General features: G+C 43.1%; 1 protein-coding gene across 1 annotated transcript in view; it reads left to right on the top strand.

Annotated features, from left to right (window-relative positions):
• MTOR (mechanistic target of rapamycin kinase) overlaps window positions 1-13,555 on the top strand; it is a 138,928-nt gene that overhangs the window by 15,911 nt on the left and 109,462 nt on the right. Inside the window, exons 7-18 of the mRNA XM_004385165.1 lie at window positions 598-873; window positions 957-1,065; window positions 4,274-4,460; window positions 5,458-5,586; window positions 6,282-6,526; window positions 7,680-7,895; window positions 8,251-8,456; window positions 10,955-11,077; window positions 11,729-11,818; window positions 11,953-12,045; window positions 12,756-12,890; window positions 13,133-13,262. Of these exons, the coding sequence (XP_004385222.1) occupies window positions 598-873; window positions 957-1,065; window positions 4,274-4,460; window positions 5,458-5,586; window positions 6,282-6,526; window positions 7,680-7,895; window positions 8,251-8,456; window positions 10,955-11,077; window positions 11,729-11,818; window positions 11,953-12,045; window positions 12,756-12,890; window positions 13,133-13,262 (1,939 nt within the window). The remainder of the gene's footprint in view (window positions 1-597; window positions 874-956; window positions 1,066-4,273; window positions 4,461-5,457; window positions 5,587-6,281; window positions 6,527-7,679; window positions 7,896-8,250; window positions 8,457-10,954; window positions 11,078-11,728; window positions 11,819-11,952; window positions 12,046-12,755; window positions 12,891-13,132; window positions 13,263-13,555) is intronic.

Here is a 13,555-nt window from a genome sequence, read left to right as displayed (position 1 = left end):
AAAAGTTTGGAAGTTTGGAAAGCTGTTTTATATGCTTCTCAGTTTGCACTGTTGGAGGATGAATTATCAAGTAGTCCTTAAAAAAGGGAATTGATGCTGAGTTCTCAGCCTGTCAGCTTATTCCTTACTTCCTGTGAATCCTGGGATTCTGAGAAAATTTGCCTAAGTTGTTTCTACCCGAGTTTCCAAGAAGAAGAAAGAGGCCAGAATATCTTTAATAGGGTGCTGGCGTGGGGCTGCCCCTCCACTTTGCAAGAGGCTTCATTGCTGTAATCTTAGGTACCCTCTACTCACAGCAACTTGTAAGTTTCCTTTTCCAAACCTAGCAGAGTCCTTGAAGGTAGGTGCCCTTGGCAGCCAGCCCCCTGCTGTTTCTTCATTGTTCAGTAGGTGGTGCTCTTCTGCCTAAATGAGAACAAAAACCAGGCCCCCTGCAAGGTTCCAGGGGAAATCATAATCCTAGAGATGAAGACTGGCCACCCTCTACTTTGGAAGTAGTTGCATTTCAGGATTGGGCAAATTCATTGCTCTGTAGACTTCATAGATTCCAGGTGATCACCACTCATAAGTAAAGGTAATTTTTATCCCCGTCTATAGCGTCTAAGAGAAGAAATGGAAGAAATCACACAGCAGCAGCTGGTACATGACAAGTACTGCAAAGATCTCATGGGCTTCGGGACAAAACCTCGGCACATCACCCCGTTCACCAGTTTCCAAGCTGTACAGCCCCAGCAGTCAAATGCCTTGGTGGGGCTGCTGGGGTACAGCTCTCACCAAGGCCTGATGGGATTTGGGGCTTCCCCTAGCCCAGCTAAATCCACCCTGGTGGAGAGCCGGTGTTGCAGAGACTTGATGGAGGAGAAGTTTGATCAGGTAAGTGGCAGAGGACCTCTCCGTCTCTTCCCAAGCTTCACACCTCACTTTCCTCTGCCAACCCTTTATCCTTCCTCTCTCAGGTGTGCCAGTGGGTGCTGAAATGCAGAAATAGCAAGAACTCGCTGATCCAAATGACAATCCTTAATTTGTTGCCCCGCTTGGCTGCATTCCGACCTTCTGCCTTCACAGGTGAGGATGTCCATGGAAGACGTCATGACCCATTTAAGTTTACACTTAAACAGGGAAGAGGTGTTTCAGAAAATGCCAGCTAAGGGACTATTCTCTTTTTTTGCTTCATGTCCAATTCCAGTGGTGTCTAGTTCATGTTTTTCTACTGATGTCTGAGGTGGCAGACACAGGAGCAGTCAGCATGTATAGGCAGAGAGGCAGTTCTAGGGCCAACAAGTTTATGGGTGGACTGAAAAAAGACCAAAGGAAGGACGGTTTAGAGACTGTGCAGCAGCCTCTCTCTAGGACAGAGAGCATCTGATGACTGTCCTGCTCCTGCCCCAGAGGTGGTAAGTGAGCCATCAGGCACTCACTAAAAGAAAGGACTAGATGTTCCAGAGGCAGGTTCCACTGGTGATAGATCGTGGTTCCTGTATTCCTACCCTGTTCTCAGTGGGCAATGTGAATTCCTGGCTCCTGGAACTGGCTCGACTCAGAGACTGGTTTCTCCCTGAGGCCTACCTGGATTATTCCAGCTGGAAATGTTTTTTTCTCTTCCATTATCACCCTCAGCTGTGGAAAGGCTTTGGCGTCAGACTCGGGGTAAATCCTGTGTCTGTCAGTATGAGGTTTTGTGTAGGTTATTTGCCCTTCCTGAGCTCCACTTCCTCATTTGTAAAATTAGAATAATCCTGCCTCACAAGATAACTGCTTGAAAGGCTGCCTAAGCACCTGCTGTAGGGCTTGGCACAGAGTCAGCCCCAGTAAATGGAAACCATCATTATGTTATTACTGCCTCCTATAGCTACTTCAAATCCATTTTGGAAATAGGGTAGAAGTAAAAATTGTAACAGTACTGCAGTTACCTCTTTACACTTAATGCCCTTGTCTTATCTCCATACTTGCTGAGTGTGGAGCTCCTGTCTGGAACACCTCTTTGTCCTTCGCTCTCGTGCACAAGTCCTGTGCTTAGGAAGCATTTAATCCCGGATGAGAACCAGGAGCGGAAGTGAGAGGCCAGCCTGATCCTCAGGAACCGACATTCCTAGCACACAGACTCATTTCACACCACACAGCCCAGATGAGACAAGAGGATAAATATAGCTGGTAAAGTGTTAAATATGCTGTGTGTGTACGAAGTAGAATGTGTTGGGTAAGGATGAGACAATTAGCTACATAAAATTATGGAACCTTAGAGAAATGATATAATGGAAATCACCCATATTTTTTTCAATTTTTGCCTCTTCCTGCCTGATGCCCAGCAGTTTTCCACCTTTTTATGACTGGACATGCCCCTGTTCAGTAGACCTTTAAATGATCCTGGGCTGAAAGTCTGTCGTTCAAAAGAAACTAATAACTAGGCCAAATTTGATCAAAGTCTGGCGCATTGGGTTACCCTAGTAAGCTAAAAAGGCTGCCTAGCAGCAAGACACAAAGGCTCAGAGGGCCCCTAGGTGTGTTCTTTTGATGTGGGTTTTTGTTGTTTTATTAAATAATATAATAAAATATGTAATTGAAATTCAGCCTGGGCATTTCCCATAAGCACATACCTCATTAGCTAAGTGCCACTTGTTTAAAGCTTGCAGTTTGGAAGTCATTGCTTGAACTTCCTGATGATGTAAGCTTTGGGAATATAAAAAATACCCCAAGACTGGTTGGAGTCTCTAAGAAGGTCAGATTCCTAATCTCTTAGAATATTCAGTCCAGAAAAGGAAATTACACTCTTGGTTTAAGCTCATTTCTTGCCAAAATGATGACCCATATGTAAAGGTCTGGTTTTCCTTATTGATTTGCTCTCATTTTAAGGTTGCATCACTTTCATTTCTGTTTTCATAGCACTCCTAACCCAAGCCCCAGCATGCTTCATTGTCATTTGACTACCAGAGCTATGGGAGAAGATATTTCTCATTAGCATAAATGCAGTGATGTATATATGCTGTTGGGGAGTCTGTTCACTTTCTTCTAGATTGTGGTTCTGGTAGCCCTCAACACCCCTGACTTTCTAGTGGCTATGTGATCTTGCCTGCTCTGCTCTATACATGCTACTGGTGCACAGATTTGGGGCCAGCATCGGTGGAAGAGGAGAAATAGAAGAAGAGGGGGAAGAATCAGGAAATCCCAGCCTTCAGAGGAATAATAACACTTTTAGCTTCAGTTGCCCAAGAATTGCCTACCCATGCACATTGGCGTATGTAAACTTAATGAACATGCACCGTGGCTTTCCAAATTCCAGATCTAAATCTCTTTCTATTAACTATAACAAAAAAATCTCTAGATAATAGTAAAGTGATTTCCAGGCCTAAGATGAATGTCTGTTTTAAACAGTATTCAATATTACTTTAATTTCAATAAAATAACTTAGATGATTCTGTTTTTAAACAAGATTTAACATATATTTCTTAAACAAGAGCATGTAGTCTTTCCCTCAAAATATAACACTAATGGAAACAATTATGTTGAATATTCTGTTTTGGAGACACTTTAAATTTTTTTTTAATTAAAGGAAAAACTTGTATTTCTGTTATTTCCAGAAGATGTATCTGAGGAGTAATTATCAAGCATAAGACTTTGGCTAGTATACCCTCTAAATTCTTTTTAACATCTGTCATGGATCAAATTATGTCCCCCCAAAAATGTGTGTATCAATTTGGCTAGTTGATGATACCCAGTATTGTATGATTGTCTACCATTTTATCATCTGATGTAATTTCCCTATGTGTTTTAAATGCTATCACTATGATTTAATAAGATGGATTAGTGGCAATTATATTGATGAGGTCTACAAGATTAGATAGTGTCTTAAGCCAGTCTCTTTTGAGATATAAAAATAGGGAAGCGAGCAGAGAGACAGGAGGACCTCAAACCACCAAGAAAGCAGTGCCGGAAGCAGAGTGTGTCCTTTGGACCTGAGGTTCCTTCACTGAGATGCTTCCAGACCAAGGGAAGACTGATGACAAGGACCTTCCTCTAGAGCTGACAGAAAAAGTCTTCTCCTGGAGCTGATGCCTTGAATTTGGACTTGTAGCCTACTAGACTGTGAAAGAATAAATTTCTCTTTGTTAAAGCCATCCACTTGTGGTATTTCTGTTATAGCAGCACTAGATGACTAAGACAACATCTCTCCAATCTTAATTTATTCTTAAATTTAAGTGCTTTATAGGAACTCTGATCTGTGATACATAGACCAACCCTGACCTCGAGCCATACATTTTATCTTTTCTGTACTCAGATACCCAGTACCTCCAAGATACCATGAACCATGTTCTAAGCTGTGTCAAAAAGGAGAAGGAACGTACAGCAGCCTTCCAGGCCCTGGGGTTACTTTCTGTGGCCGTGAGGTCTGAGTTTAAGGTCTATTTACCTCGTGTACTGGACATCATCCGAGCAGCCCTGCCCCCTAAGGACTTCGCCCATAAGTAAGCATCTCTGTTACGATTTCACCTTTTACCCCATTTGCCTAGAGAGGAAGAATGCTCAACCCCAGTTTCCATGAAGCTTAAGCCCATTCTGTGCATCATTAACCTCCAGGGTATAGCAAGGCATATAAAAAAACAGCCTTTCATCAGCTGAGTTCTAACTTTTTCCAAATGAAATGACATATGTAAATATTTTGGGAAGCTGAACATGTTAGATGCCAGTGCTGTTCTCAATATTCTTATTTACTGGGAATCTCCTAGTTTTGTTCTTTTTCTCTGGCTTTCAAGGGTCTTATTTTGATATGAGACCTAAAGAAAGAAATTCTGGACTGGAACGGAGGGGACCTGGTGGTCATCTTTTCCTTATCACTGAAGTTGGATAAGTCCTTTCACCTCTTTGAACCTCCTAATGAGTAAAGTGAAGAGAAAAACCTTCAGCACCCTGCAAGATGGAGAGGCCAGAGTGTCTTCTTCTAAAGATAGGGTCTCATTGTTCGTTGGTTTTATCTTATAGTTGTATCTTTTTATTCTCTGTTTTAATAGCAAGAATTGCTCTGGTGAGTTAATAAGCCCTCCCCATTCTAAAGCCTGGCATTCTCATCAAGAGGAGAAAAACTTCTTTCCATTTCCCTTTGAATAAGAGCAAGTGATGTGATAGCTGTAGGCTGTACTTTGTATCCTGATGAACACATTGTTCAGTTTGCTTCCTAAATAGGTACCCTGGCCAGCACTTCACTAGCCCATATGGTGCCTTTGTGTGAATTTGGGAAAGGGGGTCCCTTCGTCAGAACTCTTTACTGCCGTCTGCTGAGTTGTCGTTATAAATATAGAAATCTACGATGACTATGCCCTCTAGAATTGTGCAGTAGACAACCTGCATGCCCACTTTTCATGGCCCTGCCTAGGTAGCCTGCCCTCCTTGCCCCAAGGCAATTTTGAAGTGAAACATCACAAAAAGTTGTTATGTCTAAACTAGCCACTCTTTGTTTCTCTACAGGAGACAGAAGGCGATGCAGGTGGATGCCACAGTGTTCACCTGCATCAGCATGCTAGCTCGGGCAATGGGGCCTGGCATCCAGCAGGATATCAAGGAGCTGCTGGAGCCTATGCTAGCAGTGGGACTGAGGTGGGTGTCAGAAGCGTGAGTTTCCCCTGTCTCAGTTAGTATTAGGCTTGCTCCCCAGTCCTGGGACTGTGAAAAGAGAGAGGCATGGTCTTTTGCACATTAAATTGGGTAGGCAGGATAGCTCAGACTAAACATAGGCTAGTTTCATATCCTGGTTTCATCCCTAGCTAGCTATGTGATCTTGGCTAAGTTACTGAACTTCTCTGAGTCTTAGTTTTCTCATCTGAAAAGTGGGTATAATAGCAATTCCTGTTGCTAAAGTTGTGAGAATTAAGTGAGAGAGTTCATGAAATAGCTGCTCTTAGCACAGTAACTTGCATGTAGGAATTAATAAACTTTTGCAACTATTATTTATATTATTATTGGACAAATCGCTACAGCTCCCTAAACTTTATTCTCTTTATCTATAAAATAAGGAAGATGCTCTCAATCTGCTTCCCAGATTACTTATTGAGACTCCATCTTCTGCATGGTGCTGAATTACATTAAGCAAGCTTTACTGTGACAAAAATCAGAAACTTACAGATTGTTCTGAAATCTAAGGCCCAGCCCAGAGAATTTAGGACATTGTCTCTGTTTTGTAGTATTCTTTCCACTTTAAAGACCAGGCAGTGGGGCCCTTTCCCCTTGCTGGTCAAGAACAGTCTTAATGTCATGTGCCTAGCCCCACATGTGACTGGTTTCCTCCCTCTCAGCCCTGCTCTCACTGCTGTGCTCTATGACCTGAGCCGCCAAATCCCGCAGCTGAAGAAGGACATCCAGGATGGGCTACTGAAGATGCTGTCCTTGGTCCTCATGCACAAACCCCTCCGGCACCCAGGCATGCCCAAGGGCCTGGCCCATCAGCTGGCCTCTCCTGGCCTCACGACCCTCCCTGAGGCCAGCGATGTGGGCAGCATCACTCTAGCCCTTCGAACTCTTGGCAGCTTTGAATTTGAAGGTATGAAATTGCAGTGGCTTCTGCCAAGATAGTGAGTGATGCTGGGAACCTTGAGTAAGGAATGAGACTGACTGGAATTCCTGGGTCTTGCCAGGTGTACTTAAGACAGAATAGTTGATTCTGTAGCAACTCATTCTTCTTAGACTCTTCCCATATCCCTACTGTTTGTTTCCTTGTCCCGTACTGAGTTTTGGAGAAGACAGTGCTCAGAAGTATTCATTGATCCAATGAAATAATGTTTCAGAAATGGAAAAGTTAGAGATGGATCTCCCTTACCTCCCCAGTTCCATGTAGCTGAGGTGGAATTTAATGCTTCAAAGTTTATAAGAAGGGGCTTCTTTGGTGTTTCCATTGCTGTGGAGGTATGATTTCCAAGAGTGGTGCCCTGTGTGGTTCGGTTTGGAAGTCTAAGCCCCAGATAAACCCACATTAATAACCTAGGGAGATATATTTCAGAAGAAAAAAATAGACCTTTTTGAAATTTAAGATCATGTAGGTAGTATTGGTCAAGACTAAAAGGAAACAAGCAAATGCAAAAACCCTAAACACGTCTAAAGCCTTGTAGCCACCTGTGGTTTCCCTATTGTAGTTACTACACTTCACATTGATTAACACCCAGGGTAATTTATTTCTAACCAGTAGAAATTAGCTATGTTTTAAACCCAGCCTACATCAGGTTTTGTTTTTGGCATCTAAATCTGGGAACTAAAGCCGGGTAAATTTGTTCAATAATTGTTTTACCCTCTGAGAATGTAAGGGGTTGGTTCATAATAAAACACAAAAAGAACCAAAATAACTTATTTTTTGAAGGGAGTAGAGAAAGGGTTGGGAAGGGAGAGTACCTTTTTTCTGTGTCCCTGCTCTCTCATTACCCCCCAAAATAACTTATTTTTTGAAGGGAGTAGAGAAAGGGTTGGGGAGGGGGAGTACCTTTTTTCTGTGTCCCTGCTCTCTCACTACCTGCCTTTTGCCTTTCTGCTGATTCAAAGCCCTTTTGTTACCCTTTTAAGAGTTCTGGGTCAATATCTTGTTGATCGATATTCTGTTGAAAATTGAACTAGTAGCCATTAAATGGAAAATACAGCTAGTGAGTTGCAGACCTACCTCTCCAAAGCACCAGTGTTGATTGTTTTCTCTCTGCGTTTGTATCCAGGCCACTCTCTGACCCAGTTCGTCCGCCACTGTGCAGATCACTTCTTGAACAGTGAGCACAAGGAGATCCGCATGGAAGCCGCCCGCACCTGCTCCCGCCTGCTCACACCCTCCATCCACCTCATCAGTGGCCATGCTCATGTGGTTAGCCAGACTGCAGTGCAGGTGGTGGCAGATGTGCTCAGCAAACTGCTCGTGGTTGGGATAACAGATCCTGGTAAAGCTTCCAAGACAGAAGCAGTCTAGGGAAGTTTAGGAGCTTGGGGCAGCTGGAAGTAGCCAATTTTATTACATGGATTCTCTAGAGATCTTCAGCCTCAACAAGCTGATGTTCTGTTATTTCTCTGCCTAGGCATCAGGCTTGGCTACTTCAGCCTGTTGGTGTAAGATGATCTGTCTTTAGTTCTATTATCTTTGCTCCCATGACTAGAGAAAAAAATGACAAAGGTTAGATGAGAAAAGGGTGTATGGAATTCTGTCACTGGGCTGATGGCAGTGGAGTTGGTATCTGGTAAAGGAGTGGAGGGGTGAGATAATTGAAGAAGTGTTCAAAGGCTCAATTGCTCTTGCAGACCCTGACATCCGCTACTGTGTCTTGGCATCTCTGGATGAGCGCTTTGATGCACACCTGGCCCAGGCAGAGAACTTGCAGGCCCTGTTTGTGGCCCTGAATGACCAGGTGTTTGAGATCCGGGAGCTGGCCATCTGCACTGTGGGCCGGCTCAGTAGCATGAATCCAGCCTTTGTCATGCCTTTTCTGCGCAAGATGCTCATACAGGTAATGGATGACAGTCAAACCCAGAGGTAATGGGGTGGTTACTCGTTGTAAGAGCTGCTTGGGAAAGAGAGTTGAGGACAAGGAAGGAGAGTAACAATTGAGATACCTGGTAAAAGCCACCTTTGGCTCCAAGTGTCCACCTGTTCTTCTGGTTTGATAATTGCAGTTCTAGTGGTTATCACCTCATAAGCCAGTGTGACTCCAGGGCACTTCTTAGTCCCAGGCTAACTCTCATGCAGCTCTTTCTCCTTCCTGGCAAGTCACGAGCTGTTCCATTTCATAGCCTTCTTCCTTTGGTTTGCTGCAGATGGAGTTGATCTCCCCAGCTCCTCCCTGTCTTTCCATTCTCCTGCTTTTCTTGCTGATGCCAGGTCAAGCACAGAGGCCATTGTTCTTAACAAAAATAACAAATATGAGAATGGTTCCAACATTTCTTATAATCATTGTCCCTGGTCTGTGGTTGCTGGCTTTCAGTCTTAAATACTGTGGGATGCCATGTTAAGCTTCTTGGACTATAACCTAAGGTAGATTCAGGCTGGCATTGCTGCTAGATCTAGTCAGATTTCCAATTCCTGCCAAAGCCTTACCCCTCAAGTTTTGTTTTCACCTACTCAAGTAAGTTCTCTGGCCTCGTTACGAGTAATGCATGGTCCAGTCCTTCTTGCCGGAAGGTATTTCCACCTACCTCTTCTGGGTCTCCATGTGGCTCACGCAGCCATCTCCTGTCCCCACCTCCACCTTGTCCACCTCTCCCTCTGCTTCCTGACCCTCTCACATAACTTCTTTGGAAGTGAACAACACTTTTCATAACATGTAAAGAACTTAAACATAGATAATATATGTAACTTTTACCCTAGAGGAATGTCACTTATTCACAATTTGTTATAAAGTGGCTGTAAATTACATCATCAGTCAGCAAATTATAAAATTGTACTTTTGTTGGCACTTCTGTTTTTAGCCTAATGATTTATTTTTCTAACTGCTGGCCTACATTTAGAGTGTCCATCATTTTAAGTCTTTTTAAAATACCTAACGCTTTAGGAAGAAAAAGAAATCATTGTTGAACCTGCCAGCTCAAATTGTGCTAAATAAATTTGATTCAGAAATATCTCCTAATAAGAACATCAATATGTCCATTCAGTCAGCATACTTTTTGAGTACCTACTATGTTCCAGGTACTGCTGAGTGCCGAAAATATACCATTGTATAAGCCAGACATGGCTCCTGTCTTCTTGAAACTTACATTAAGCTCTCAGCCTATTTTATTTTTCTGATATTGGGGAGTGTGAAGCACCCGTTGAGTGAATTAACCTTAAAACTCCAAAGTTAAAAATATTTTTTATTTGTTTTTAAACTTTGATACTAATTTTCCTAAATTGAATTGCACATTTTCATGCCTTGATAAGGAACATAAACTAAATGCACTTTGACCTTTTCTTGATGTCTTGGCCACCGGGGCGCACGTTGGTTATTATTAGGATACAGTGATGCTCTTTGGCTGTGAAAGTGAATTTAGGGCTCTTTGATTTGGCCCTGCATTGCCCCAGGTGGTTGTGCTCTCCTCTCTGGGGCACGTTCCTCACAGTCAGCCATCTTTCTGCTGCTGCAGGTCTGTTCTCAGTATCCCTCTCCATCCCCTCTCACTGCTGTCTTCTGTGAGTGGGGGAAAACAGGCTGGCAAGGCAATCAGTCCATAAAAGTGGGGTTATTAGAGCTAACCTAACAATAAATATAGTGATGAGTTGTAGACTCCTCTGGGTAACTGAGTTAACGTGGACTTTGTGATGTTGACTTTCCTTTCTGCCCAGAGATTTCCCTTTGGCAGCATCAGCTATCCAGAAGTCCGTCTATCACAAGTTGTCTATGTCCAAAAGTCTGTATTGTCACCAAGAGCATAATATCCTGATTTTTCAAGGATATCACTTAGAACAAATATATTATTTCTATTCATTAAGGTCCAAGGGGGTATTATAGATATGATCTCTAATTTTGGGGGGTTATCTAGATGTGCCTGAAACAGATACTATTAGTATTTCTTTCATCATAGTTTTTCTGCTGTGGAATCTCTTTAATTCCTTCGTTGTTAATTTGTAGGCCATATTTGTGATTTGCTCACTGGGCAAAGATTCTCCTCCCAGAAAGCCCTCCCCTCATTTCTGCAGACTCTGCTCACAGCTTTCCCTGTTGTTTTCTCAGTCTGCCATGACTGTGCTGCACTGTTAAAAGCTATGCTTTGGAGAGAACTGTAGGTGCCTAGGGGTGCAGTGATAGAAGGAGAAGGGACTAGTTTCATACAGGTTTTTCTGCCAGTCACAACTGTATCCAGGACTGTTCTATTAGCTGCACAGGTGTCCTTTGCTTGTGGAGTATCTAGCAGCTACTTGATCCACAGTGGAGGCCTGGTTCCTTCCCCTAGTTCTCTACCACATTTCCCTTTTGACACACAGTCCCTCTTTAGCCTTTCCTCTGCTGTAATGAGCCTTTCTTCTTCCCTACAGATCTTGACAGAGCTGGAGCACAGTGGCATTGGAAGAATCAAAGAGCAGAGCGCCCGCATGCTGGGACACCTGGTCTCCAATGCTCCCCGACTCATCCGCCCCTACATGGAGCCTATTTTGAAGGTAACGCACAACAGATGGAGAGACAGGCACTTCCTCTCTGGATTGTCTCGTGTCAGCTTGTTAGGGAGATGGGAGTATTTCAGTGCTCACTGGTACACCGAACAAAGTGGGCAGTTTCTGTGGTCACAGGCTCAGAGACAAGAGCCACGTCAAGTACTTTAAACTGAAAAATACCAAGAATTTCACTGGTTACAGGAAAATGGTCTCCTTATACGATTGATATGATGCTGAAAGCACATCACCAAAATGCTTGGCAAGGAGAAATAGGTGGATAGTGGCATAAAATAGCTCCCTGAAAATGAAGAAAAAATGAGCCTTAAAATCCAAAAGAATCTTCAGAGTTGAATACGTTAAAGTTGTGTGAATCATAACATATGTGAATCTGGGTAAAAGATCACACAGATGTAGTGTAGAGGAGGTATGGGGAATGTTCTTAAATCATGATGTTTTCCAGCTCTCACATACATCAGACTCGTACTCAATATGGGGAAATTTTTAGAAGCCACATTCCAGAGAAATCCTGGATTCGTAAAGCCTGGAAGTAATTTATATATAACTGATATGATCTCTTAAGCCAATTTTACTTACATAAAAGAAAGCTTTATAGTAGATTCTAATCTCCATTCATCTTCTCATACCATCTTTCCATAGGCTTTAATTTTGAAACTGAAAGATCCAGACCCTGATCCAAACCCTGGTGTGATCAATAATGTCTTGGCTACAATAGGAGAATTGGCTCAGGTAAGGGGGCAGCTGCTTTTTCCAAAGGCTGAAAAGAATATTATTTAACGTCTGAGGAAATCAAAGTATCTATTAATGCCATAACTTCTAATCCTATTTACCACCTTTTTTTTTTTTTTTTTTCAATTTTGTAGGTTAGTGGCCTAGAAATGAGGAAGTGGGTTGATGAACTTTTTATTATCATCATGGACATGCTCCAGGACTCCTCTCTTTTGGCCAAAAGGCAGGTGGGTACCACTGCCTCCTGATTGAACAAGACAGATCCCATGAGGCCATGGACCTTCTCCCTCTCATTCACCTCAGTGTCCCCAGCCAGTACCTAGCACAGGGCTTGGCACGTAGCAGGTACTCAGAAATGTTTGTCGAATGAGTGAAAACAAGAAAGACTTGGAACCAGAATTAGCTGTCATCCTGACCTGGAGTCACTATCAGTGAGTATCAGGGCTACTAGGGCCATTTCCTCTATACAAAAGAAAGTGCAGATCATCTCAGAGCCCCAGCTCCTACACGGCACAGACATGTTGAAAAAGCCACATCCGCAGGCTGTGGAGGCAGTTAGAGCTTCCCCTTACCTTCCCCCAGCCTTGGTCCACTTTAGTCATTTGAGGTCGTTAGGTGACTAGACTAAAATTAAGAACAATCTTAATTTCCTTTTATGTGAGACTTCTCCTGATGATTGTTAGGAATATGGAAGGACTATGTATTTCCTTTGAGAAGAATGTGAATTCTCTTTTAATCTAGTGATTGTTGTAGGTTTGTGCTCAATCAGCCTTGTTTTTATGCCCCAATTCTGAGGATTTCTGTTCATAGTGTCTTTACTGGAAACTTCTTTTCTTGTAATAGCCTCTATTACTTCATTACAGTCATTTAACAGAATACAGACTGCTTTCTTTTCTGTTACTGGTTCACTGTACCCTGTGATCTTTTGCCTATCCAGGTGGCTCTGTGGACCCTGGGACAATTGGTGGCCAGCACTGGCTATGTTGTAGAGCCCTACAGGAAGTACCCCACTCTGCTTGAGGTGCTGCTGAATTTTCTGAAGACTGAGCAGAACCAGGGTACACGGAGAGAGGTAGGGAACATGACAAGCTTGGTCTTTAAAGAGTTTCTGGGAGAATAGAGAGAGAGAAAGTTGTGGCATTAGTATGTTCTGACACTATTGATCAGACTTGCTGTGTTTCTCCATTTTGCTCATGTAGCTGATCATCTGGGTATCAGTTAGGTATTATGGAACATAAGGAATATCCATGAAACCTGTTGTAACCAAATGTTGTGATGAATGTTTTCTTTTTTCTCCCTTCCTTGACCACCCAGGCCATTCGTGTATTAGGGCTCTTGGGGGCGTTGGATCCCTACAAGCACAAAGTGAACATTGGCATGATTGACCAGTCCCGGGATGCTTCTGCTGTCAGCCTGTCAGAATCCAAGTCAAGTCAGGATTCCTGTAAGTGGAAGGGAGCCACAAGAGAGTTGCCAAGTCACTGAATCACAGAGCCCTTGCTGACCATGTTTAGGAAGCATCTTGGGCTGGATAACTATGAAATTATAGGATATTGGCTCACTTAGCTGCTTTGGAATAAAAAGTCGGTAGTTTCCTCTTGCATCACAGCAGGGATGCTGCTTCTCAGTGTGTCCAGATTCTTTGTCAAGGGTTAACAGGCTATGTCTGTTCTCACCTTTTGGTGAAGATGAGAGAGATGCAAAGAATGACCCCATCACCTCTGTTCACCTCTCAGT

Source organism: Trichechus manatus, unplaced genomic scaffold, assembly GCF_000243295.1.
Source record: "Trichechus manatus latirostris isolate Lorelei unplaced genomic scaffold, TriManLat1.0 scaffold00133, whole genome shotgun sequence".
Taxonomy (NCBI): Eukaryota; Metazoa; Chordata; class Mammalia; order Sirenia; family Trichechidae; genus Trichechus; species Trichechus manatus.
This window is presented reverse-complemented; position numbering and strand designations above follow the sequence as displayed.